Source organism: Notolepis coatsorum, assembly GCF_963971535.1.
Source record: "Notolepis coatsorum genome assembly, chromosome: 11".
In the NCBI taxonomy this organism is placed as follows: domain Eukaryota; kingdom Metazoa; phylum Chordata; class Actinopteri; order Aulopiformes; family Paralepididae; genus Notolepis; species Notolepis coatsorum.
Genome location: NC_140175.1, coordinates 16,347,567 through 16,373,298, shown reverse-complemented (window position 1 = coordinate 16,373,298; position 25,732 = coordinate 16,347,567). Strand labels below are relative to the sequence as shown.

The following is a 25,732-nucleotide window of genomic DNA, read 5'->3' as shown; positions in this document are numbered from 1 at the left end:
GAGGATCAGGGGAAGCAAGGTGTGGATAAGGGGTTTAGAAAAGGGCATTTGTCGGTAGAGGAAGTACAAGAGGAGAAAGAGAGGGTGTGGGGGGTGAAGTTGGAGATGGTGGCATTTGTGACGAGAGTAGTGAATACTATAGTGATGGTTAGCAGTAGGACAGAGAGGTTAAAGTTAGTAGTTGAGGCAGCAGTACTAGACATGGGTATGAAGGGGTTGACAATGGGGCAAGTATCGAGGGAGTTAGGGAAGTTAGGGAAGAAGGTTGTTGTGAGTGATCAAGTAAGAGAGTTAGGGAAGGGGGTGGTGAGTGTTCAGGAAGGCCAGAGTCAGCCGCAGGAGGCAATGAGTGACTCATAGATTAGGTTTGGATAGGGTGGTGATGTTAGGGATGGGTTTTGTTTTTGTTTGGTGTGTTAGGGGGTTGAGTGGATTGTACAGTAGGTGGCGGTATGCACCTTTTGTGGTCGCGATCTGACATTGAACCATTGAAGAAGAAAAAGAAGAGGGGAGAATGGAAGACTGGCCCGATTTCCGGGTCGGTAGGTGGCGGTAAATGGCCCAATTTTGGTGCCCGTCCGCCGTAAAACACCATTTAGAAGAAGAAGAAGAAGAAGAAGACTGCTGTGTTCTGGTGGAGTTAAGAATATAGAGTCGAGACAGCTGTCAAAACTCATTAGAGCACAGTTAGGAGAGGTAAGGTACGCAAAGGTGTTGGGGAATGGGAACTTGTTTATAGGGTGTGTCAGTGTAGTGCAGGTAGAGAAGGCAAGGGAAATGAAGAGCATTGGCAAAGTGAATGTCTGTAGAGTAGTGAGAGTAGGGGAGAAAAAAGGGATGGTGGTTGCAAGGGGGTAATTAGTGGAATTCCAATCAAGGTTAGTATAGAGCAGCTGTTAGGAGATTTGAGGAGTAACTAACATGTTGGGAAAGTTAAGAGTGTAGAAAGGATGAAGAGAGGTGCAGAGAAGGAGGAGACAGGGACGATAATTCAGTTTGAAGATGAGATTAGTCCGAAAGAGGTATTGTTAGGGTATATAATATGGCATATATGGTTAGGGAGTTTGTGCCGAAACCGTTGAGGTGTTACAGGTGCCAGGAGTTTGGGCATATAGCTAAGTCATGTAGGAAGGGGCAGAGATGTGCTAGATGTAGTGGGGAGCATGAGTATGGGGATTGTGACCAGGGAGTGGAGCCGAGGTGTTGTAGTTGTGGTGGGAAGCATAGTGTAGCATATTGGGGTTGTGAGGCGATGAAACGAGAGGTAGAGGTCCAGCAGGTGAGAAGGGAAGGTAGGATATCATATGCAGAGGCAGCTAGGAAGGTAGGACAGGGAAAGCAAGATAAGGTACAGGGGGTTAGAGAAGGGCATTTGGCAGTGAGGGTAGTGAAGGAGGATCAGGGAAAGCAAAATAGGGAACAGGGTTTTAGAAAAGAGCATTTGTCAGTAGAGGAAGTACAGGAGGAGAAAGTCAGGGTGTGGGGGGAGAAGTTGAATATAGTGGCCTTTGTGGCAGGAGTAGTGAATGCAACAGCGATGGTTAGCGGTAGAACAGAAAGGATCAAGTTAATAGTTAAAGCAGCAGTACAACACATGGGTATGAAGGGGTTGGTATGGCAGGAAGTAGTAAGTGAGTTAGAGAAGGGGGTTGTGGGTGATCAAGTAAGAGAGTTAGAGAAGGGGGGGGGTGACGGCCCGAACTCACTGCTCACGAACGAACACGGACGGACGGACGGGCGGCTGCCTCTTCACTTCCGCTCCCATGTTAACGGACGATAGTAGGCACACTGGCCGCGAGCGGGAGCGCGCCTCCCGAGTGGCTGGCGAGCGGCAAGCTATTTTTTCGCCTCGATCCTATTTGAGGCGGCGCGCCACGCGCATTGTCACAGAAATACAATTGAATATCTGCATTATTACCACAGATATAGATGTTGTTCAACCAGCTGTGTCTGTATCTGCAAATAAACGCCTTGAATGTTTGTCTGTATGTTTGTTTATACCTATAACTATTACAATGTTGCATAATAATAATAATAATAATAATAATAATAATAATAATAATAATAAGCTCTTGCTGCTGCTGGGGCTACACGCTGCTCTTTCAGGAGTACAGTCACACTGATCATCATTCTAAAATGACTGACTTCGCATATAGACTAGGCATTTACAGCTGTCCCAATGTAAATATGCCTTCCTCGGTGCGCTTCCGCACGCTCAAGTCGTAGGTCCAGTGTGCCTGACCAGGCGCGCGATCTCACGAGGGAGCCGCACGTGAAATTCGTTCGTGAGCAGTGAGTTCGGGGCGTGAGTGATCGAGAAGCTCAGGCCACAGGAGGCGAAGCGTGTCTCACAGAGGGGGACTTGCCCCCGGCACACCCAACGCGAATGAACACGGACGGACGGACGGACGGGCGACTGCCGCTTCACTTCCGCTCCCATGTTAACGGACGCTACTGTGCACACTGGCCGCAAGCGGGCGCGCGCCTCGCGGGCGGCTCGCGGGCGGCTCGCGGGCGGCAAGCTATCTTTTCCGCTTTGGTTGGATTCGAGGCGACGCGGGAGGCGTGCACCACGCGACTGATTGATTGATTGATTGAAAATTGTATTAACAGATTGCAGAACCCATTCTGCAATCTGTTAAATAAAGTTTTCATTCATTCATTCAGTTGTCATACAAAAATACAGAATACTTTTATATGAAATGCTTTTTTCTGTTTTGCTCCTGAGAGTGTGCTAGATAAAAATAGATACGTATAAAATAGAAAGTCAAAAGTACGTGACCATGTGTAAACAAAAGTGTCCAACATATATACAATATACAATGCAGAGTAGGGGGGAAAAGTAACTGAGTTACAATACAATATACAGTACAATGCAGAAATGGGATGAGGTACAACTTAGGGTAAGGTGCAATGAGGTATGAGTTGTAGTGCAAATCTCTTTACCAATAAATATAAAGTGTGTGTCTTACTTGTCATATTTATTAGTTTATTAGTTGTCATAGTAAAATACAGAATATTTTTCCATGAAATGCTTTTTTTTATGAGCTTCTGGGATTGTGCTAGATAAAAATAAATAAAAAGTATAAAAACAGAAAAAGTCAAAAATACGTAAACAAAAAGTGTTCAGTTACTCAATATACAATATAATACAGAGTAAAAAAGAGTAACAGTGAGGTACAATGCAGAAATGGGATGAGGTACAACTTAGGGTAAGGTGCAATGAGGTATGAATTGTAGTGCAATCTCTTTGCTAATAAATATAAAGTGTGTTAAAGTGTCTAAAGTGAGTAGAGTGGGTGTTACGGTGAGTGTGTGTGTGTGGATGTGTGTGCTGTGAGTGTTGATGGGTTGAGCATCCTGATGGCCTGGGGATAGAAGCTCTGTGCTGGCCATGAGACTCCGGTATCGCTTGCCTGACCGCAGCAGTTCAGAGGCAGTTGTTTGGGTGACTAGAGTCTTTGATTATTCTCTTAGCCTTGCCCCTGCAACGCTTGTTGTGAATGTCCTGGAGGCGTGTAGCTTATTCCCAGCGGAAGAGTGCGTCGCGTTTGACCTGACCGCGGCAGCGCGAGAGAGCGGCAGTGCGGAAATAGGCTGCATCCTCCACGTCAAGAAAGACAGACAGGCATTCTCTGTGACAAACCCTAACCTTAACCAACTCCGAAATAATGCCTAACCTTAACCCTCCCTAACCTTAACTTAACCCTAACCTTAACCTTAACCAACTCCGAAATAATGCCTAACCTTAACTTAACCCTAACCAACTCCGAAAGAATGCCTAACCTTAACCCTCCCTAACCTTAACTTAACCCTAACCTTAACCAACTCCGAAATAATGCCTAACCTTAACTTAACCCTAACCTTAACCAACTCCGAAAGAATGCCTAAACTTAACCAGCGGAAGAATGCACGTTTATAATGCACGTTTATAGCGAGAGATGAAAAAAAAATTGAAGTGATTCAAACTTGTGACCAACCGCACCGCAGGCTCCACAGCACGGCGGCATACCAGTTGAGCTAAGCGTCGAATGAAAAACATCGGGGATTACGGCTACATAATGCCGCAAGCTCTGCCGCTCCGCTCCGCGGCAGAGTGGGCCGCGGGGCGTGTCGCAGCCAATCAGGGAAAACGCGGAAGCACTCGGCAGCACTCTTCCGCTGGGAATAAAGAATAGGCGTCCTGGAGAGGGAAGCCCACCTCCAATTGTGCTTATGCGTTGACTGGCTGTCGTCGTGGAAACAGGCAAAGTTGACACCCCCCCTCCTTCGAGCGACGAGGCAACTTTTGTTACAATGTATCAATTCAGGTGCTTGACCGTGACCAAAGAATGATAATATTTGATGTTCACGGATGATAATAAACAAATACCATATACACTCTGAACTCCATTGTCTATAATGCTAGGCTCTGTTACCCATACTGTACAGACCTTGAACTCTGTTTCCTGGCCCTATACTCAATGTATACCCATCTACTGCTTTCTTTCACTGTCTACAACTGCTCTACACTGTAATCATAATAATCACAACTACCTACCTCATACTAGTCTTCCTCTGATCTGGGTCTCCTCTCCATCCCTCGCACCAGGTTGCGGACTTTCGGTGACAGAGCCTTCAGCGTGGCGTCCCCTGCCCTCTGGAACTCTCTCCCCATTAGTGAGTTTAAATTAGATTAGGTTCATTATCCCTTACCTGCCCTCATCCCCCCCTTTCTTCCCTAGCCCTATTTTTTTGTGATTGTGAAGCGACCTTGGGTTTCATGAAAGGCGCTATAGAAATTTGATCTATTATTATTATTATATAACTCTGTATGACAGCATGTACAATGCTGTATATAAAAATGTATATACACATCTGTCTGTACATACCGGCATATAATCCTTTTTACATATCTGTAGATACTATATCTATATCTGTACATATCCCTTACCTACTCTTACTAGTTACGCTGCTGGCCAGTATGACTTACTACCATAGTGTCTTTATACCTGTATCACTGTACATATATATTATACTACAACTCTGTACATACAACTGATTAGCACTATTACTCAGTAGTAGTAATTTATGTTTTATACCCAGTTTAATCACCTGTACATTGTATATTACTATACTGTTAAATTTGCACTCTGGTTGGATGCCAGATGTATTTTCGTAGTACTGTACTTGTGTTGTATGACAATACATTTGAATCTAATCTAAAAACAACGATTTCTGAAAATGTCTACTGAGCTCGGTCAGTAATACAAATATCACGGGTATACAATAGAAGCAATTTAATAGTCCTGTGAAGATAACCCAGCCCTGCCTCCAATAGATTTGAATCTAATCGAAATCTAGATGTTAAACGCTACAAACTCACATGAATGAAACACAGTGACGACCGTATTGAAAATACAATTTATTACACTTAGTAATAAATACATACAAAGATGCAAGTAACAGCATTTTCATTTTTATACCAAAAAGACAACCTCAACATGAATGAACCAATGTGTTTGGCACATCTCTGTCCTTTACGGTCATGTGTGTTATAAGGGTCTGAAAAACAGACCAAATTCTATCAAAAAGAGTTCCTCTCCTCCTAGTCTAGTCCTGTACAAGCCATGCAGTGTCTACAGTTAAACCAGAGACCCCCAGGGGGCCCCTCGCATGCATAAAATCACTTTAAATATGAAGTCAAAACTAACCCCAAAGTGGGGCACAAAGGAAATAAAAAGACCTTGTGTTTTCCTCTCATTTGAATCCCAATAATCCACACAATGACGCTCCCTAACACTCACCAGTCAAGTCACAAATTATCTTGTGTTTTCAACATATTTCTTTTCTCCCAATCCCTTGTTTGTTTCACTTCCTCCTCTGGAAGGAAATACCATGCAACAGTTTTAATTTTTTCTATTAATGAGAAACACACGCGGTTGGTTCTTGTGGAGACGAAGACGAGGGGGCGTGGCTAGGACCTGGCGTTCCTCTCAGTCTCTGCCAAGCACTCGCGTACCAACCCCCGGGCGTGGATTATACCTTCGGAGACGGAACAGAATAGTTACACAATGATAATTGTTGTAACTTAATAGGCCAGGTTACATGATTAATGAGTTATATTTCATATATGTTCATATAGATTATTGTTTACATTTGAAAGCAAGGTTGGAAGAGTGTTTGTTTATTAAAGCCAAGAGATACTATTATTTACATTAGTCGCCACATTAGTTGGTAGAAATACAAGTCCCAATAGAGGGGATAGAGGAAATGGAGAGAATCACTTGTAGCTGAGGCTACAAGAGGAGAAATTGGAGTCAAAATGGGAAAAGTGGGAGGAATATAGGAAGAAAGGAAACGACATCACAGAAGAATGAAAAAGAAACAAGAAAATAAATTGAAATGTAAATAAACAATGTATGGACCGATGAACCCATGTCACTCCTTTTTATTTATTTTTGTCCCCCTTTTATTTGTTTTTTGATATTATTTTTGTATAATTGTCAGTAACTGTATTGTCTTTGATGTTAAAAAAAGTGCAAAAAAAAATGTGAGTAAAAAAATAAAAAAAATACAAGTCCCAGAATGCCTTGCACCTAGTAACCAGCTGGCGCAAAGATTTTCCCTAACGCACTTTCAGTTCCGCGTTCGGGTTCCGCGATCTGATTGGCCACTGACGTTTCTCTCAGCGCCAATCGCGTTACGCCTAGTTCTATCACTGGTTAAGCTTGGCGACTCTTTCGACGTTTTTTTTTTTTTTTATATTTCTTCCCCTCTTTTTCCCGATTTTTCTCCCATCCCACCCTTCCTGGTTGTTGCGTACTTTCCCCTACTGTTGGTCCGAGAGACCGGAGACTGTCACATGCTTTCCTCCGACGCATGTGCAGCCTGCCGGCAGGCCAGCCTGGCCGCGCAGGTTCTCACCGGGGAGAGTGTAGCGTGTGGGAGGCCGCACTATCTCTCCCTAGTTCCTACCTTAGCTGAGCAGGCGCCCCGACCGAACTGTAGGGGTCGCTGTCCACAATGCCCAGGACCCACCCTTCAGCTTTCCCATCCTCTAATACTGCCAATTGTATTAGTGAGAGGCCAGCCAAGCTGATAGCAACGCCGGGAGCTGGATTTGAACAGGCGAATCCAGCGTCTCCGGTGTTGGTGACGAACGCAATCTCCGCTACGCCACCTGACCCCCCTTTCGAAGTTGGTTAAGGTTAAAGTTTGGTTTAGAGCAGGGCGATAGACCACCAGCCCTGATTCCAAACTCTAACCTTAACCAACTTCGAAAGAGTCGCCAAGCTTAACCAGTGATAGAACTAGGCGTTAGCTAGTTAGCAGGCTGTTAGAGGCATAACTAGGCGAGAACTAGGCGTAACGCGATTGGCGCAGAGAGAAACGTCAGTGGCCAATCAGATTGCGGAACCCGAACGCGGAACTGAAAGTGCGTTAGGGAAAATCTTTACGCAACCAGCTGTGTCCATTTATAGTGATTAAGTTGCCGACTGGAGCGAGCGTTTTTTGTGAATGAACTGATGACAAGAACTGCAATGTAACATGCGCCGAAAGTTTCTATATAAAGGACATCGTATTGGAACCCGACGTTTGGACAATCTATTATTTTGGAAAGTAGATATTCTACAATAATAACAATCACAACTTTGTGTAGAGGGGATTTCACATGTTTCATGATCATCAAATCAGTTATAAAATCAATGGTATTTATTTGTTAAAATAAGTGGTCTACATGTTAAAATTATAATTCTACATTACGACAGGCCATCACTGATATAGAGTGTCTGGTCAGTACTGCTCAGCAGTAAACATTTCCTGGTAAATAAATTTCCTGGTATCCCGTCCCCACCAATCAGGAGAGAGAACTCCACACTGCAAAAATGGTCTGACAAAAATAAGAAATAAAAACTAGTTTTGAAAGCAAAGATGTGCTTGAAACAAGTAAAGTAATCTACCACTGCAGTAAGCAAATTTGGCATGGCAAGATTTATTTTTAAATGATTAATTATAATTATAAATGATTAAATTAGATGTATAAGTAAAAAAAAACATCTAGGGTTCTTTCTGCTGATTGGATAAAGTGGGAACGGGATACCAGAACATTTATTTTGTGTTTACTGCAGAGCAGGAGGGACTGGGAGACCCATGTTACTGACCAGACACTCTATATCAGTGATGGCTGTCGGAGTGTAGAGCTATTTAACACTTATAACTTTATAACACTTATACTGTTGTCAGTATGTCATCTCAGGTAGACTGTGGTGACATAGAGGATAGAGAAGCTCACTTGTGACCAAAAGGTCATTGGTTCAAAATAAATCCCCAGGGTGGAAGAATGCCACTCTCCCCTGTCAAGAAAACTACTGTTGAAGTTCCCTTGAACTAATTATACTACATCATTGTTGGAATGGAATTTTACTACAGAGCAGAGGGACTGGGATACCCATGTTACTGACCAAACACTATATCAGTGATGGCTGTCAGAGACAGAGTGTAGAGCTATTTTTTTTTTTATATCTTTTCCCCCCTTCTTTTACTGTTTTTCTCTTATCCCAATGTTAGTCGTTATGCCAATTCCCAATCCCCTTCCTGGCGTTGCGTACTCTACCCCCTACCGTCGGTCTGGGAGGGCAGAGACTATCACACGCTTCCTCCGACACATGTGTAGCCTAGCCAGCCCACCGCTTTTTTTCACCTGGCAGCGCGGACTCTCACTGGGAGAGTGTAACGTGTGGAAGGATCACACTACCTCTCCCAGATCCTTCCCTTGCTGTGCAGGCGCCCCGACCGAACTGTAGGAGTCGCTGTTTACAACGACCAGGACCCACCCTCGCCGGGGTTTCCCACCCGCTAACACTGCCAATTGTGTCACTATGGACGGTCGGCCAACCCGGAAGCACCACAGCTGGATTCGATCCCACTGTCTCTGTGGTGGTAGACAGACGCTTAGTCCGCTGCGCTACCCGGCCGCCCCAGAGTGTAGAGCTATTTAACACTTATTTTAACAAAAGAAGACATACCTAATTCAACGGTGTGTTTTACTAGCTTATTAGATCAATGCGTTGCCTGTGGCTTGTTGTAAAAAGGAGATCTGGTTTCCGGTACCTCGCTTCAGTCTCTCCATGGCGCTCTTACTCCCAGCGTATGTCGGCCGGATCTCCTTGCCCAGCTCCTCGATGATGGCCAGCAGCTCTGCATATTTGCTCTGTGGCACTTGGCTGCCACCACTGGAGACCTGGCACCAACACAATGATTACATTAGATTACAATCAAATGTATTGTCATCATACAGCACAAGTACAGTACGACGACAAGAAGGTTGTTGGCATCTAACCAGAGTGCAAATGTAACAGTAAAGTGTGATAGTATAATACAATGTACATGCTATCATACATACATAGTTATATGGGTTATATGCAGGATATATATATATATATATATATATATATATATATATATATAGGGCTGTCAAAATTAATGCTTTAACTTTGGAGATTAATTTAAATTATTTAAAGCATTAAAATAAATTAATCTAGATTAATCTATGGAGTGAAAAATCTTCAACGTTCTGAACTTTCAGCAGTATATTTGCTTGTTCGGATATAAGAAAGAGGTAGCTGAGTCAATGTTGATGGTTTTGTTGAACATTTGTATTTCACAGGAGAGAAACTGTATTCAAAGAAAGCTATTAAAATAGTCTTTGAATCTAAATATACTTTCTTTGTGTTGATTTTACATTAATTCCATGATTTTACTCAAGTAAATATCTGTTACAAGCTTCGGTCTTAAATAGAAAAATGCTATTTTTAATCTAGATTAATTACAGAAAATTGTGAGATTAATTAGTTAATCTTTTTTTAATCTATTGACAGCACTAATATATATATATATGCAAAAAATATAAATGTATATATACGGTATATACAGCACTATTGTACATGCTATCATACAGAGTTATATGGGTAGATAGTATGAGGTAGGTAGTTGTGATTATTATGATTACAGTGTAGGACAGTTGTAGACAGTGAAAGCAGTAGGTAAGTATATATTTGAGTATAGGCAACCATGCACAAGGTTAGCGGACAAACAACAAACAATTTGCCAAAGATTCTCCAGAGCAGCTCCCAGGCTCTGGAACTCTCTCCCCCAAGACATTAGAGACTCACGAGTCCATCGCAGTTTTCCAATCCTGCCTCAAGACCTGTCTCTTCTCCAGGTCACGCTGCCTTCATCAATTCCTGCCTCCGCTGAGCAGGCGCCCAGACCTGACCTGGCTGTCCACAACGCCAGATTCCCACCCATGACTTGCCCTCCCCGTAACCCAGCCAAACGAGTTAGTATGACAATCAGCCCAAGCCAAGGCAATGCTGACTCCGGGAGTCGAGACCGCACAGTGAAAGGGTTAACCATTTGGTAGTGTGGCAGTGAAAAGGTTAATGTAAAGCAACTTTGTGTTCTAGTAAAGCGCTATATGAATCACATTTATTATAATTGTTGTTGTTACTACGGTGTATAATCTCTCCAGAATAGTATTATTTTGTTTTATTTCCTCCAAAAATAGCTTAGAGTTGAATCACCTGTACATTGTATATTACTATTGCACGTTACTGTTATATTTGCACTCTGGTTGGATACATACTTCTTCTGGTTGTACTGTACTTGTGCTGTAATGATGACGAACAAATTTGAATCTATTTTCATGTAATTTGCATAAATCACTAATTACTCTAAATCTACACTATAAACTTGAATCGTGGATATTTAGTTAAAAAGATGGATGAACTCTATTTTACAGATTAACTGGCGAGTACAGTGAGTGGAGGAGGTTAATACTCCTGTTGTCAGTATGTCATGTCATGTCAGGTACACTGTGGTGACACATAGAGGACAGAGAAGCTCACTTGTCGTCACCAAAGGGTCATTGGTTCAAATCCCCAGTGTGGAAGAATGCCACTCTCCCCTGTCAAGAAAACTACTGTTGAAGTTCCCTTGAACTAATTATACTACATGATTATTGGAACCGGTGGAACCTGTTCTAGTGACTGCCAGGTCCTTAAGGTCCAGTTTGCTCTGAACAGGGTGAATCTGCTTTTTGCTATGATGCCCCTCTAGCTCATGGAATGAACTCCAACAGTCCTAAAAGCTTGAGATTCTCCCCTCTGTTGCAGAGTTTAAAACCTTGATCTCCAACCTTTGTCAATCAAGTTGTACATGTTTTAATTTATTTCTTACCTTGCTTTTTGCCTCGTCTTGTTGTCTTATTGTTATGATTTTATATGCTGTGTGATTTTATATGCTTGTATGCTCATTTCGTTCACACTTGACGTGGCGGTAAATGGGGGAAACCTTGGTTGCCTTCAGAGTTTAAACTGTTCCAGTAGAGCAGCTCAGTGGCCAACAGTATAACGTGTTTGTACTGTGCAGCTACTGCTAGTAGCTAAAGAAAAGCATACATGCTCACAAATCTACCATGGATAAACAAGGGTGAAAGTAAAAATAAAATAAACGCTAGTTAGTTACCTGTGAGAATCCCAGCGAGGGCGGCCCATAGTCATTCACCAGAGGTCTGTACGATTGTAATGTGGCCAAGTTGGCTGCGGAGGGAGACTGGATATTTCCAACCACTGAAAGATAAACAGACTTGGGGTCAAGATGAGATAAGATATTCCTTTATTGATTCCCTTGGGGGAAATGTGGGCGTCATGGCAAAATAAACAGTGTAAACAATGTAATTAACTGATTATAAAAATATGAGAAAAAATAAACAGTGTAAACAATGTAATTAACTCTGAATATAGAAATACAAGGAAAGTAAACAGTACACACAAGGTGCTATATATAGAGTGTAGACAAAGGTTCAGATGAGGGTCTGTATGCCCCATCAGTTATTTTATATGTTACCATAAATATAGGCAATAAAGAATTTTAATCTGAATATATACTATGAGTAGGCGTAACAGTATAAACAATGTGCCCTAACTGGCAATTAGGGTAAAATTGCGAAAGTCTAACAGCATATATACACCTGTGTATTCAAATTGTCCAGGTCATCGGTCCTGCAACCTACCGACTATCCTCTGTCCATCAACACAAGGTTCCCTAACTGATCCGATAACAGGCTGAACAAGTTTTGAACATGTTTTCTTTTGTAACAAAAAAAAAAAAAAAAAAGAAAAAAAGCTATGTTGAAACTTGAAACCAGTACCTACTGACTTGTGTTTTGTCAATTGTAAATACTATAATTAACTCTAAATATAAAAACATGCGAAAAAGAAACAGTAAACACAAGGTGCAGTATACACATGGTGGTAGCCGGTCCATAACCGGCACGAAAATAGTCCAAACAAGTTTTTGAAGCGTCAAAAAAGTTAAGTACTTTATGTTGAAACCTCGTACACAACCTACTGACCTAAATAGATCTGAATATAATAAGAAAAATGTGTAAACAATAATAATTCATTCTAAAATATAAAAATATGAGAAAAGTATACACAAGAAGAAGGAGCAGTATATATACATACACAGAGGTATCCTATACCCGGCACGAAAATAGTCCTGAACAAGTTTTTGAAGGATGAAAAAGTACTTTGTTAAAAAAAAATGTATATATTTAAAACACATACAACCATCTGACTCAGTGTAATAAAATATAAAAATATGAGAAAAGTATACACAAGGAAGGAGCAGTAGAGGTACCCCCCCCCCCCACCTCATCCAATGTACAGTTTCTTCGTCAAACGTATATACAATTTTTTTTTACTTTTTGTATCAACGGTACTATATTTGTAAATTTGGTATGTCATAAATGTATAGATGTCGCAGTACTGTCTATCTATATAATAATTTAGGACCTGCTCCGAGGTCATCAATTGGCACACATGCGATGCATGCATGCAATTCGTATCTGCGATTAACCCATCCCGTCGTCCTTCCCCCCCAAGGGCAGCCGGGAGCAGACAGGCGTCAACGTGAGCCGCGCCAGGGGACCAATCCAAGTGCTCCTGTCCGTCTTCGTCAAGGACGCCACAGCGTTAGCGATCTTGTTGTTGTGCATGTTTTTCCATTGGGTTTATCTTATCGGGGGGGAAACCCTTGCGAGCACGGGGAGAACATGCAAACTCCACACAGAAAGGCCTGGGAGATACCCCACCTGGGTAACTGGCATCATGGAAACCTGGTCCCCAATGATGAATTGAACATGGGGGACCCTGATGTAAACAAGACGACAGTCTTTCTCTGGTCTGCATCCCCATAACAATCTGCAATCTGTTAATAACATTTTCAATCAATCAATCAATCAATCAATCATATACCCGGCACGAAATTAGTCCCAACTAGTTTTTGAAGGATGGAAAACGTACTTTATGTTTATATATATAAATAAATAAAAACTTCCACCTTCTGACTAACAGTGTTTTGTCTGCTGTCTGCTGTTTTGTCTGCAATATGCCCCGTCACCGCGAGGTGTCCTCGCAGAGTCATAAAAAAACACACACCCAGCAGCAGCGGCGGCAGATCAATCAGCGGCTGGCTGGGCGCGAGGCTCGGGGAGCATCATGGAGGAAACGGAACACACTCAAGAAGCCAAAGTGATACATTTTTTTTGATGTAACGGCGCCTCGCGCTCCGGGACCGGGGACACAACGGGCGAACGACGGGACCGTGTCGCGCGGTCGATATACCTCGTACTTAATAAACCCCCACGTCCCGGGTCTCCCGGTGCCCGACGAGGGGAGCTCTTCTGTACATTAGTAATAATGGCGGATGTGAATGAGCCGCGCTCCCAGGATCTGACCCTACATATATAACTGGACACAAAAAAAACTACACACGGTCTCTTTCTCCTCCTCAGGTATTCTCTCTCGCTCTCCGCGAGACCCCGCGGTTCAAAACACTCGATCTAACGGACGGATAGTTGGATTTTCGCCGCGTTTTTTTCGCTTACCCGGGTTCCCCGAAGTTCCCGGGACGTGCTGGTGGACGTTTGGTTTATAGGACATTCCCAGAGACATCGTAAATTAAAGAAATAAAAATGACCCGAAATCCACTGAAGCGTCTTGTCTGACTGTCTCTCACTTCTTTTTGTTTACAACAGCGGCGCCGGCAAATATGGCCGTCAGTCTGTATTGACACCCGCACTGTGTGTTCTCCATCATCATGTCCATTAGGAGGTTATGGTTTTATGTCAGAAAAAATAAAAAAAATAAATGATTATAACGCGATTTACATAATAAATCAAGGGGGATTTCGACAGATTGTTTCGATGTATATTTAGATTAAATTCGCGTGTTTTAAACCAAATTAAACATTTTACGAGAAAAACCTAATTCAATTGTAATAAGACTTTACAACCAGCTGAGCACTAACTTTGACACACAAAAGCAAAAACGATAGTTCCACTCACTTCACTTCAGACTTTTAATGTTTGTTTTTTCAGCATGCTGAGGCTTTTAAGTACTTGATTAGAAATATAAAACAATGCATTTTTTTTATAAAACCTTACTAAGGTGTTCCATAGACAATTGTGTAAAGTTGCCCAAATAGTGCTAGGAATAGCAATGCATGTCCCTACTTTTTTTTGGGTCGCATTAAAAGCAGAACTCGTGTGGGGTCGGTGTAAACCAGTGATATATATAAAGTACAGTGGTTGCAGTAGTAGTAATACATTACATACTGCTTTTGTTTGGTCAGTGAACTGACGGATTATTATTTAAAAAAAAAAACACGTTTGACGAGAAACTAGTAATAAAACAAAATACCTGTCTTTGTCTGGGGGGTCGTATCCATCGTTTCCTCCACACAGGACTTTAGGATCAAACCTACTAGACTTGTTACATTTAAAGTTTATATTCGTGCAAAATAATAAACAAACGGTGGACTTGTTTGTAGGCACGTGGTGGCGAGGGCTCCGGTCCTCCTGCCATACAGCTGTGTGGGTTCGAGTCCGACTGAGGCTCGGAGGGACCAGTGGGACCACCCGTCACCACCGGCTATAAGGGGGGGGGGTTTAGAGGAACTATGGTCGCCTTGACCATTGGTGGACACTCGGCCATTATTAGGGGCCAGTAGCCCAATGGTGGCTCCCAGCGTCATGACCTGTTGGCCGAGTAGAGTACAGCTAGGACCCCAAATAGATCATAGGAGGCCTGAAGGGTCAGGGGCCAGGTTCAACATCCAAATATGGGGCCCTTTGTCTTGTTTTAACAACCACCCCTCCCCCAACCGGCATAGACATTTACATGAGAATGAAGCCATCCGTAATTATACATTAGTTCCTGGGGACTCAATTGTGTGTGTGTGGGGGGGGGGGGGGTGCAAGCAAATGAGAGCAGGCAAGATACATTTACCGCTTACTTTTCAAGCCCTAAATCTTAATGCATAATGACATGCCATATATCAAATGAAACAGTGAAGTATGAGGTTCAAGCATTTAATAATATAATAATGCAGGACCTCTTTACGAGAGGCTTTAATCGGCATGCAAGGAACTGGCCATGCAATTGGAGCGGCACACACACGGGATACATGCATTATTATACCTCACTCATAACAATAGGAATTAGGAAGACAAGAAAATGTTTTAGGTGAATTTGCACATCAGACGGGAAGCTACTGTGGCAAACTCATCGAGACAGTTCATTAGACCATGGAGATTTCCATGACTTGCTTTATTTATGTCAGGAACAAGGTTTCTTCTACAAGGTGAAAGACTGAAGTCACCTGAACATCTCGTGTGTTGGCGACGTTCCTTTGAGCGTTTCTACCGCGCATCATTTATCCACATTTGCCTCATCAATAGCGGTTTTCGATCAAAACAAGTGAAACGTATCCAAGGTTCACGATAAATTCATTGTTCGGAAACAAAAACAGAATCGACACGACAGAACATTGTCCTAAGATTTATTGGTCATATGCAAGAGGTAGAATCCTTGCACTCATTCAAATAATGTAATGCAGATCTTTGTACAACTCAGTAGTGCAACTCGTGCAACAATGAAAAGGACATCCTTCAAGTGTTTCAACTTCTAAATTTAAAAACTACTCGAGTGTCGAGTTACGACTCTATACACGTTGGCATAGCAGAGGAGAAACGGCCCACCCGTCAGAACATCTTTTACAGCACTCTAAACAAATAAAAGCTTCTTTTTTCTTTCATATAAAGTCAGCAGCCCATGTACATAAGTTGTCAAAAACAAAAAAACACCAGACAGTGCCTAAAGTATACGGTGGACATTCCAGTTAAGTTAGACTTGGTTTACGCCTCCTCACCCTTTCAGCGAATGGAAATAATTTATTTTCAAGATTTTCCTTCCATCTTTCAACATCTGGGTATGCGTTGCCGAATTTAGAATTTCATCCTCTCTCTCTCTCTCTCTCTCTCTCTCTCTCTCCCTCCTTCTCGCTCTCTCCCCGAGGGTACAAATTGCACATCACTTGGTATTATACAGTGGCAGGTTTGTCCTGCCCGTTTTAAATGTAAGCCAGGAGGATGTGTACACTTCAGGGGAAAACAGCAGAGAAACTTGTCCACAGGTTAAGGGTGTAAAAAAAAAAAAAAATCTGCAACTAGCTTCTTCCGCCGCCGACCCGTCAGCTCACATCGCCGGACCTCGGCGCGGAACTTTAGGAGGCGACGACGCTCAACTGAACGGGTGTGTAAATACAAGCTCTCCGATCGGATCAGGACCACCGTGTTCAGAGCTCCGCTCGGGGGAAACCAGAGGAGTCACAAGAGATGCGTTGACGACGTACTGCATGGATAAAAGATTTAAACACGACCGGACAAAAGCGCCGGCAGAATGAGGGGGGGGGAATACAGGGGGTGACATTTCTTTCAGAGCAGATGTATAAAGAAAGCGTTTGGGCTAGGGTCATGCATCAAGACATTTTGTAAATGTCTTTTAGTTTGTTCTTTTTTTATTGTTTTATTATTTTCTTTTACGAAAAAGGGTTGCGTGTAGTTTAACTGACCGCTGAGCACTGTCCCGTGTCCATTACAACACAAAAGCCTTCACTGGGAGAAGGAAGTCTTGGGAGGTCAGTAGGGAAAGCCCAGGGCGTTTAAATACAGCTTAGAGCAGGGTGGGGGAAACGCACGGTAACGGAACAGCCTCAGGTGATACCGTCGTGCTTTCTCAGTTTCAACTTGCGTCAACTCCCCCCCCCCTCCCGCCCCTTGATCAATGCAGCGTCATCTTACACATTCATTCACTCTGAATGTCAGAGGACTACAAGCCTCCCGGTCGAACTCCTCTTGGTAGAAAACGAGAGTCTCAGGGGGATCCCACGAGCAAAAAGCCCCGAAACCGTTCCTCTCGTACTACCGCTGCTTTTACGTCTTGAGAGTACCACCGCTTGGCGTGGCACCTCCGACCCGCAGGAGCGATTGGGGGGGGGGGGGGGGGGGGGGGGGGGGGTGCGTGGGGGGTCGTGGTCCCGGAGCTCGCGGTGCAAAGACGGGAGATCGATTCGAGTCGAATCCCTTTCGGGTCGGAACTCGGGGGGGGTGGGGGGCGTGGAGGTTTCGGTGTTAAACCCGTAGTACTACTGAGCGGGCCCCATGCGCTACTATGTGTTGGGCGTGTGGCTGAGGCCCTGGTTGGTGAGGCTCTGGGGGTGGAGTTGCTGCCACTTCTGCTGCTCCGCAACGGCCAGCTGCTGGCACTGGTCCGAGGACGACAGGATGTTGGTCAGCGGGGAAACGCAGTTTGCTGGAATGATCAGGCCTGTGGAGATAAAAACACATTGTGAGGAAGACGTGAGGCAAGAGAAGATGTTCCTTTATTGATCCGCTTGGGGAGAATTTGGGCGTCATGGGAGCATGGGGGAGGGGAAGTACAGGTAATAGAAGAAAGATGATCAAGATTAGATCTTAATGTAAAAATATGAGAGAAATAAACGGTGTAAACAATATAATCAACTCTGAATATAAAAATATGAGGAAAATAAACTGTAAACAAGTGTGCAGATGAGGGTCTGTATATTGGTTATATTATGTTACAATAAATATCGGCAATAAAGAATTTGAATCAAGGTATCCTAACTGGCAATTAGGGTAACATTGAGAAAGTCTAACACCATATATACTTCCGTGTATTCAAATATTCCAGGTCATCCATCCTCCTGCAACCTACCGACTATCCTCTGTCCGTCTTCCGTTCTGAGGCGAACGATCTGCATCTTGACGTTGGTCCCGCTGACGGAGGCGAGGACGCCCTCCACCTTCGTCCACACGCTGAGCACGGAGCCACAGAGGACGTAGTACGTCCGGCACCGCAGACCGATCTCGCACTGCAGGCCCACGGACGCCTTCTTACAGTTACCACGCCTGGGGGGGCAGAAAGACGTGCCGTCACGTTTACATTTAGCTGAACGCTTTCGTCCAAAAGAGACTTACAAGGTCTGTACAACAAGTCAGCAGGAAGGGTACAACTCTGGCAGCTAAGGGTCAGTAACATAGTTACACACACAAATATGCTAACTGGTCAACATGACAGTTATGTTTAAATACAAATTTCTGTCAAATATATCATTAACTCATAGGGCTGTCAATATTAACAAGTTAATTTGTTCAAACCTTAACACACGTTGATTTTTGGGCAGAATCTTTTCTAAATCATAAACTGATTTTGACAACGCCCTTCCCAATCAGAACTCACCAGGATGCCTCCAAAGCCACGCCCCCACTAGGTAGCTAGCGGGCAGCTATGAGTTAGCAGCAGGCCTTTGTGTACGCATGCAACCATTACGCACATACTGTAACACGCACGCATGTCACTAGAGGGTTTGATAGACAGCTCGCTCGTTCCAATCATTTGATTTTATCTCCTACCCCTTACCGGAAGGATCAAATTTTATTTGGGTGTCAAACTTTTTTTTTATAGTACTATCGAGATATAATAAGAAATCTAAAATGATGCAAAAAAGTAGCTGCGTATTGATCCTTTAACTCCTAACATGCAAACCGGGAGTATGGGTTTTTCATTCTTTTCACTATTGCACAGTCTATTTTTATGATTATTGTACTGTAAAGGATATATTTTATTGCATTGCTTTTATTCTGTCTATTTTATGTCTGCACTGTATGCATTGCTTTTATTTAGTAAATTCTCTGCTCATTTTATGCCCGTCTATATTTATGCCAATTCTATGCTAATTCTATCCCTATTATACATCTACATTACTGCTGTGAAGAACTTGCGTTCTGCAATTCTTGTATGAAAGGTGCTAAATAAAGTTTATAATACAACGTTTTCTAACTGACTTTCAGATTAAACCAAGTTGTATAAAGGATGCAGTGATGAACAGTCATTCCCAGTGAAGCAACATGTATTAAGGTCAGAGGTCGAGCTATCGTAAACTCACTAATCTAGCCCCTGTCGTGACCATGATGCACGCCAACAAAGTTTGGCCGAGTGAATCCAGTCCCTTGCTCCCCCATAGGAAACCACCCTATTTTAACTCTGAAGAACTGGTCCGACGCGAAACGTTCGTTACAAGTATCGCAGAGAAATTTCAAAGGTACTCACAGTTGCACGAGGGTCTTGGACAGAGAGCGGCAATGGTTTGAAAGCTCGGCATTGCTAATAAACATTTTTTATAATTTTTATAAACGTGTAAACGGCAAAGAACGTATGGCTGCTCTCCCCCGAACACCGCAATGAGGAGTAGGGTATATCTGCAGATAGTAAGAGGCGCACTGCTGTCTCGGTGATGTTTACACGTTTATATACAAATTTAAAATGTTTATTAGCAACGCCAAGCTTTCAAGCGGTCAAACCATTGCCGTTCCCTGTCCAAGACCCTTGTGCAACTGTGAGTACCTTTGAAATTGCTCTGCTACTCGCTAATCACGCTCACGTTAGGTAGCACTGTCCGATGGAGCAGTCTGCCAACAAAGATCACATCAGAGAACAAATTTATTCACAAAATGCCGCAACCCCATACCGATGCCTTTTTATTTATTTTATACGTGTTAATGGAAGCCTATCATGCCATTAACGCGTTAAGTAAGGGATAATGTATAGCTACGAGGTCATTGTCGCAAAATAATTGACTGACACAGAGTTTAGAATACCGAGGCGCCTCGCCGAGGTGTTCTAAACGTAGTAAAAGTCAATTATTTTGCAACAATGACCGAGTATAGCTATACATTATCCCGCTTATTACATGGCTAACTTACTAACAATATACCTAATTCATTTTACACCATCGACAAGACGAGATCAAATGCAGACGCAGTTGTTCTGTGGCTCCGTCCGCTGTCAGCCCAAATAAAGTGATTATTATCGCCGGCAGCCGGCAGGTGTGTGGACTGATTGCACTGATGCAGTGTGTGTCAGCGGGCTTGATTGCTCCAGCTGCAAACAGCGGTCATTATTGCGCATTGCCCATGGCAGCGGTCAGTTATCGAAAAATAATTCACCGCTGTCAGGGGCTATTGACCAATCACAATCAAGCATTTCGGCGAATGTGAGAAAACGCCATGTAATAACATCTTTTAACGATCGACAGTCCTACTAACTCATCACTCTCACTAAGTGGATGTGTGGAGTGTACTGTACATACCAGTACGCATGGGAACAGATCTTTGCAGAAGACTTGTACTGGTCGATCCAGTGCTGCTTGGCATCGTCTGATAAGACCTGTCAAGAGAACAAAGAAACCGTGCATTTAAAAACATTAACTTTACATTCAATATTGCTGAGAGACAAAGAATAGACAAGGATCCTGAGACAAATATGTTGTAACATCGAAAATATTAGAGGAACCAATATATCCGCTATTACTGCTTTATGTGGTGTTACACCACAGAGTGAACACTTGCATGATTATAAACATGTAACATGCTGGCCTTTTGCACTTTATTAGCCAGGCGCCTCATACTGTTCAGGAAGAGAGACCCTCTTTATTAGCCAGGCGCCTCATACTGTTCAGGAAGAGAGACCCTCTTTATTAGCCAGGCACCTCATACTGTTCAGGAGGAGACCCTCTTTATTAGCCAGGCGCCTCATACTGTTCAGGAGGAGACCCTCTTTATTAGCCAGGCGCCTCACTGTTCAGGAGGAGACTCTCTTTATTAGCCAGGCGCCTCATACTGTTCAGGAGGAGACCCTCTTTATTAGCCAGGCGCCTCATACTGTTCAGGAAGAGAGACCCTCTTTATTAGCCAGGCGCCTCATACTGTTCAGGAGACTCTTTATTAGCCAGGCGCCTCATACTGTCCAGGCGCCTCATACTGTTCAGGAGGAGACCCTCTTTATTAGCCAGGCACTTCATACTGTTCAGGAGGAGACCCTCTTTATTAGCCAGGCGCCTCATACTGTTCAGGAGGAGACCCTCTTTATTAGCCAGGCGCCTCATACTGTTCAGGAAGAGAGACCCTCTTTATTAGCCAGGCACCTCATACTGTTCAGGAAGAGACCCTCTTTATTAGCCAGGCGCCTCATACTGTTCAGGAGGAGACCCTCTTTATTAGCCAGGCGCCTCATACTGTTCAGGAGGAGACCCTCTTTATTAGCCAGGCACCTCATACTGTTCAGGAGGAGACCCTCTTTATTAGCCAGGCACCTCATACTGTTCAGGAAGAGACCCTCTTTATTAGCCAGGCGCCTCATACTGTTCAGGAGGAGACCCTCTTTATTAGCCAGGCACCTCATACTGTTCAGGAAGAGACCCTCTTTATTAGCCAGGCACCTCATACTGTTCAGGAAGAGACCCTCTTTATTAGCCAGGCACCTCATACTGTTCAGGAGGAGACCCTCTTTATTAGCCAGGCACCTCATACTGTTCAGGAAGAGAGACCCTCTTTATTAGCCAGGCGCCTCATACTGTTCAGGAAGAGACCCTCTTTATTAGCCAGGCGCCTCATACTGTTCAGGAAGAGAGACCCTCTTTATTAGCCAGGCGCCTCATACTGTTCAGGAAGAGACCCTCTTTATTAGCCAGGCACCTCATACTGTTCAGGAAGAGAGACCCTCTTTATTAGCCAGGCGCCTCATACTGTTCAGGAAGAGACCCTCGTTATTAGCCAGGCGCCTCATACTGTTCAGGAAGAGACCCTCTTTATTAGCCAGGCGCCTCATACTGTTCAGGAGGAGACCCTCTTTATTAGCCAGGCACCTCATACTGTTCAGGAGGAGACCCTCTTTATTAGCCAGGCACTTCATACTGTTCAGGAAGAGAGACCCTCTTTATTAGCCAGGCGCCTCATACTGTTCAGGAGGAGACCCTCTTTATTAGCCAGGCACCTCATACTGTTCAGGAGGAGACCCTCTTTATTAGCCAGGCACCTCATACTGTTCAGGAGGAGACCCTCTTTATTAGCCAGGCACTTCATACTGTTCAGGAGGAGACCCTCTTTATTAGCCAGGCACCTCATACTGTTCAGGAGGAGACCCTCTTTATTAGCCAGGCACCTCATACTGTTCAGGAGGAGACCTTCTTTATTAGCCAGGCGCCTCATACTGTTCAGGAAGAGACTCTCTTTATTAGCCAGGCACCTCATACTGTTCAGGAGGAGACCCTCTTTATTAGCCAGGCACCTCATACTGTTCAGGAGACCCTCTTTATTAGCCAGGCACTTCATACTGTTCAGGAGGAGACCCTCTTTATTAGCCAAGCGCCTCATACTGTTCAGGAAGAGACCCTCTTTATTAGCCAGGCACCTCATACTGTTCAGGAGGAGACTCTCTTTATTAGCCAGGCACTTCATACTGTTCAGGAGGAGACCCTCTTTATTAGCCAGGCGCCTCATACTGTTCAGGAAGAGAGACCCTCTTTATTAGCCAGGCGCCTCATACTGTTCAGGAAGAGAGACCCTCTTTATTAGCCAGGCGCCTCATACTGTTCAGGAAGAGAGACCCTCTTTATTAGCCAGGCACCTCATACTGTTCAGGAAGAGAGACCCTCTTTATTAGCCAGGCGCCTCATACTGTTCAGGAAGAGACCCTCTTTATTAGCCAGGCGCCTCATACTGTTCAGGAGGAGACCCTCTTTATTAGCCAGGCGCCTCATACTGTTCAGGAAGAGACCCTCTTTATTAGCCAGGCACTTCATACTGTTCAGGAGGAGACCCTCTTTATTAGCCAGGCGCCTCATACTGTTCAGGAAGAGAGACCCTCTTTATTAGTCAGGCGCCTCATACTGTTCAGGAGGAGACCCTCTTTATTAGCCAGGCACCTCATACTGTTCAGGAGGAGACCCTCTTTATTAGCCAGGTGCCTCATACTGTTCAGGAGACTCTTTATTAGCCAGGCACTTCATACTGTTCAGGAGACTCTTTATTAGCCAGGCGCCTCATACTGTTCAGGAGACTCTTTATTAGCCAGGCACCTCATACTGTTCAGGAGGAGACCCTCTTTATTAGCCAGGTGCCTCATACTGTCCAGGAGACCCTCGTTATTAGCCAGGTGCCTCATACTGTTCAGGAGACTCTTTATTAGCCAGGTGCCTCATACTGTTCAGGAGACCCTCGTTATTAGCCAGGTGCCTCATACTGTTCAGGAGACTCTTTATTAGCCAGGTGCCTCATACTGTTCAGGAGACTCTTTATTAGCCAGGTGCCTCATACTGTTCAGGAGACCCTCGTTATTAGCCAGGCGCCTCATACTGTTCAGGAGACTCTTTATTAGCCAGGTGCCTCATACTGTTCAGGAGACCCTCTTTATTAGCCAGGTGCCTCATACTGTTCAGGAGACCCTCGTTATTAGCCAGGTGCCTCATACTGTTCAGGAGACTCTTTATTAGCCAGGCGCCTCATACTGTTCAGGAGACCTCTCCCTCCTACACTCTCCCCTTGGATCAAAAAGATTATGCAACATATCAAGAGAGAAGATAAGAGGGTCTACTTTCAGAAGCAGAGAATATAACCCCATAATATGCTCGTTTCTGTATGCAAGTGTTTCTTCTCAGCAATTGTGTAAAATGATTTAATCTAGTGGTGTAGTACAGCGGTTCTCAACAGGGGTTCCGCGGCACACAGGGGTTCCGCGGAGAGCTGTCAGGGGTTCCGCGAGATGCCTGATGGGAATGTTTCTTTAAGAATATAGAATGACAACTATTAACTAAACAAATAGTCTATCTAGTGCTTCATGTGTATACAATAATTGCCTAATCTAATAACATGAACTAAAAAAGAAATCGATCAAAATGTCTTCACACGTTTCGTAAAGTTATTATAGAAACAACTTAACGTCCGCGTCAGGCGTCATTGCTTTTACCAACAGATTTTCCAACGCATTTCCAGAGAAGTCGCATTCGTGTGACGTCACATCGCGGGTCCCGTCTCCGTTACAGAGCCGGCTCTGATCCGTTATCAATGAATTGCAAAGCGGGCGGCTGTCGTGATAATAATTACTAAATGCATTCAGTGCTGGATCGAATCAAATGGATTTATCGAGACACGTTATGGAAAGTTCAAGACCGGATCACAAGCGTGCTAATTACACACTTGGGCTACGGTGATGGGCTACTCGCCAAGTGCAGACAAAGTGAGTGTATCCGCTGCTGTTATTATTATGATACAAAATGTGAATGAATGAATGAAAACTGTATTTAACAGATAAACAGTAAAAGGCACTCTGCAGATTACATTTATATATAGCTGTTTTATACGTCAACATTGTGTCCCTGACCGTCAACAAAGAATGGCAGGATGTGATGTCATAAACAAGCGTCACCTCACTAGAATAATATTTCCAAATGGTCACACTATGTTATTTTTTTAGAAAACAGTGCAGCTGCAACAGATAGCACTTTGATATTTTTCTGTATTTAAAAAAATAAATACATGATTTTCTGTTTTGAGAAATGGTCACTAGTTTTTATTTATTTTTTGAAAACAGTGCAGCTGCAACAGATAGCACTTTAGATATTTTTCTGTATTTAAAAAAATAAATACATGATTTTCTGTTTGATAAATGGTCACAATGTTATTTGTATAGAAAACAGTGCAGCTGCAACAGATAGCACTTTATTGATATTTTTCTGTATTTAAAAAAATAAATACACGATTTTCTGTTTGATTAATGGTCACACTATGTTATTTTTATGGAAAACAGTGCAGCTGCAACAGATAGCACTTTATTGATATTTTTCTGTATTTAAAAAAATAAATACATGATTTTCTGTTTGATAAATGGTCACACTATGTTATTTTTATGGAAAACAGTGCAGCTGCAACAGATAGCACTTTATTGATATTTTTCTGTATTTAAAAAAATAAATACATGATTTTCTGTTTGATAAATGGTCACACTATGTTATTTTTATGGAAAACAGTGCAGCTGCAACAGATAGCACTTTGATATTTTTCTGTATTTAAAAAAATAAATACATGATTTTCTGTTTGATAAATGGTCACACTATGTTATTTTTATGGAAAACAGTGCAGCTGCAACAGAGCACGTTGATATTTTTCTGTATTTAAAAATAAAATACATGATTTTCTGTTTGTTTCCCGGTTTCAATGGGTTAAATAAACGTTATTTTGAAAGCAAGCACTTTTGTCATCATTGTAGCAAAAAAGACAGGACCGCAAAAGTCTTTATCGTATGTAGGGGTGCCCTGGAATATTTTTTTGGACACAGGGGTGCCTTGGCAGCAGAAAGGTTGAGAACCCCTGGTGTAGTAGATCTGGTAGGTGGGTGGATGGGCGGGCGGGTTAGGTCAATACTTGGGATTAGAATTGATACAATGTATAATGTGCAAATGTACAGTAACAAGTATGGAAAAACCTTGATTT

The 25,732-nt window shown here is 43.3% G+C and overlaps 2 protein-coding genes across 6 annotated transcripts in view; both read right to left on the bottom strand.

The window, feature by feature from the left end:
• Positions 1 to 5,391: 5,391 nt before the first annotated feature.
• On the bottom strand, positions 5,392 to 14,919 carry cdk2ap1 (cyclin dependent kinase 2 associated protein 1). Of its 2 annotated transcripts, none has more exons than XM_084325411.1 (4): positions 14,748 to 14,919; positions 11,509 to 11,612; positions 9,094 to 9,223; positions 5,392 to 6,024 (listed from the first exon to the last, which is right to left on the bottom strand). In XM_084325411.1, the coding sequence occupies exons 1-4, from the start codon at positions 14,773 to 14,775 to the stop codon at positions 5,957 to 5,959; spliced, it is 330 nt and encodes a 109-aa protein (XP_084181537.1). In that variant the 5' UTR covers positions 14,776 to 14,919; the 3' UTR covers positions 5,392 to 5,956. The 2 variants fall into 2 exon arrangements, with proteins under 2 accessions (XP_084181537.1, XP_084181536.1); XM_084325410.1 differs by lacking the exon at positions 14,748 to 14,919 and adding an exon at positions 13,934 to 14,107.
• A 961-nt stretch (positions 14,920 to 15,880) lies between these two features.
• sbno1 (strawberry notch homolog 1) overlaps positions 15,881 to 25,732 on the bottom strand; it is a 65,951-nt gene continuing 56,099 nt past the window's right edge. For all 4 annotated transcript variants that reach the window (XM_084325403.1, XM_084325405.1, XM_084325406.1 and 1 more), the window contains 3 exons: positions 20,557 to 20,633; positions 18,123 to 18,316; positions 15,881 to 17,714 (listed from right to left, as the gene is read on the bottom strand). In XM_084325403.1, coding sequence (XP_084181529.1) covers positions 17,557 to 17,714; positions 18,123 to 18,316; positions 20,557 to 20,633 — 429 coding nt within the window. In that variant the 3' untranslated portion in view covers positions 15,881 to 17,556. The remainder of the gene's footprint in view (positions 17,715 to 18,122; positions 18,317 to 20,556; positions 20,634 to 25,732) is intronic.

What these genes read in the sequence shown, in the direction of transcription:
- cdk2ap1 (XM_084325410.1), bottom strand. Translation starts at nt 14,000, where the DNA reads ATGTCTCTGGGAATGTCCTATAAACCAAACGTCCACCAGCACGTCCCG. An exon ending in CCTCGCTGGGATTCTCACAG is followed by an intron (nt 9,224 to 11,508) that starts GTAACTAACTAG and finishes TGTTGGTGCCAG; the next exon opens with GTCTCCAGTGGTGGCAGCCA. An exon ending in CATGGAGAGACTGAAGCGAG is followed by an intron (nt 6,025 to 9,093) that starts GTACCGGAAACC and finishes CCGTCTCCGAAG; the next exon opens with GTATAATCCACGCCCGGGGG.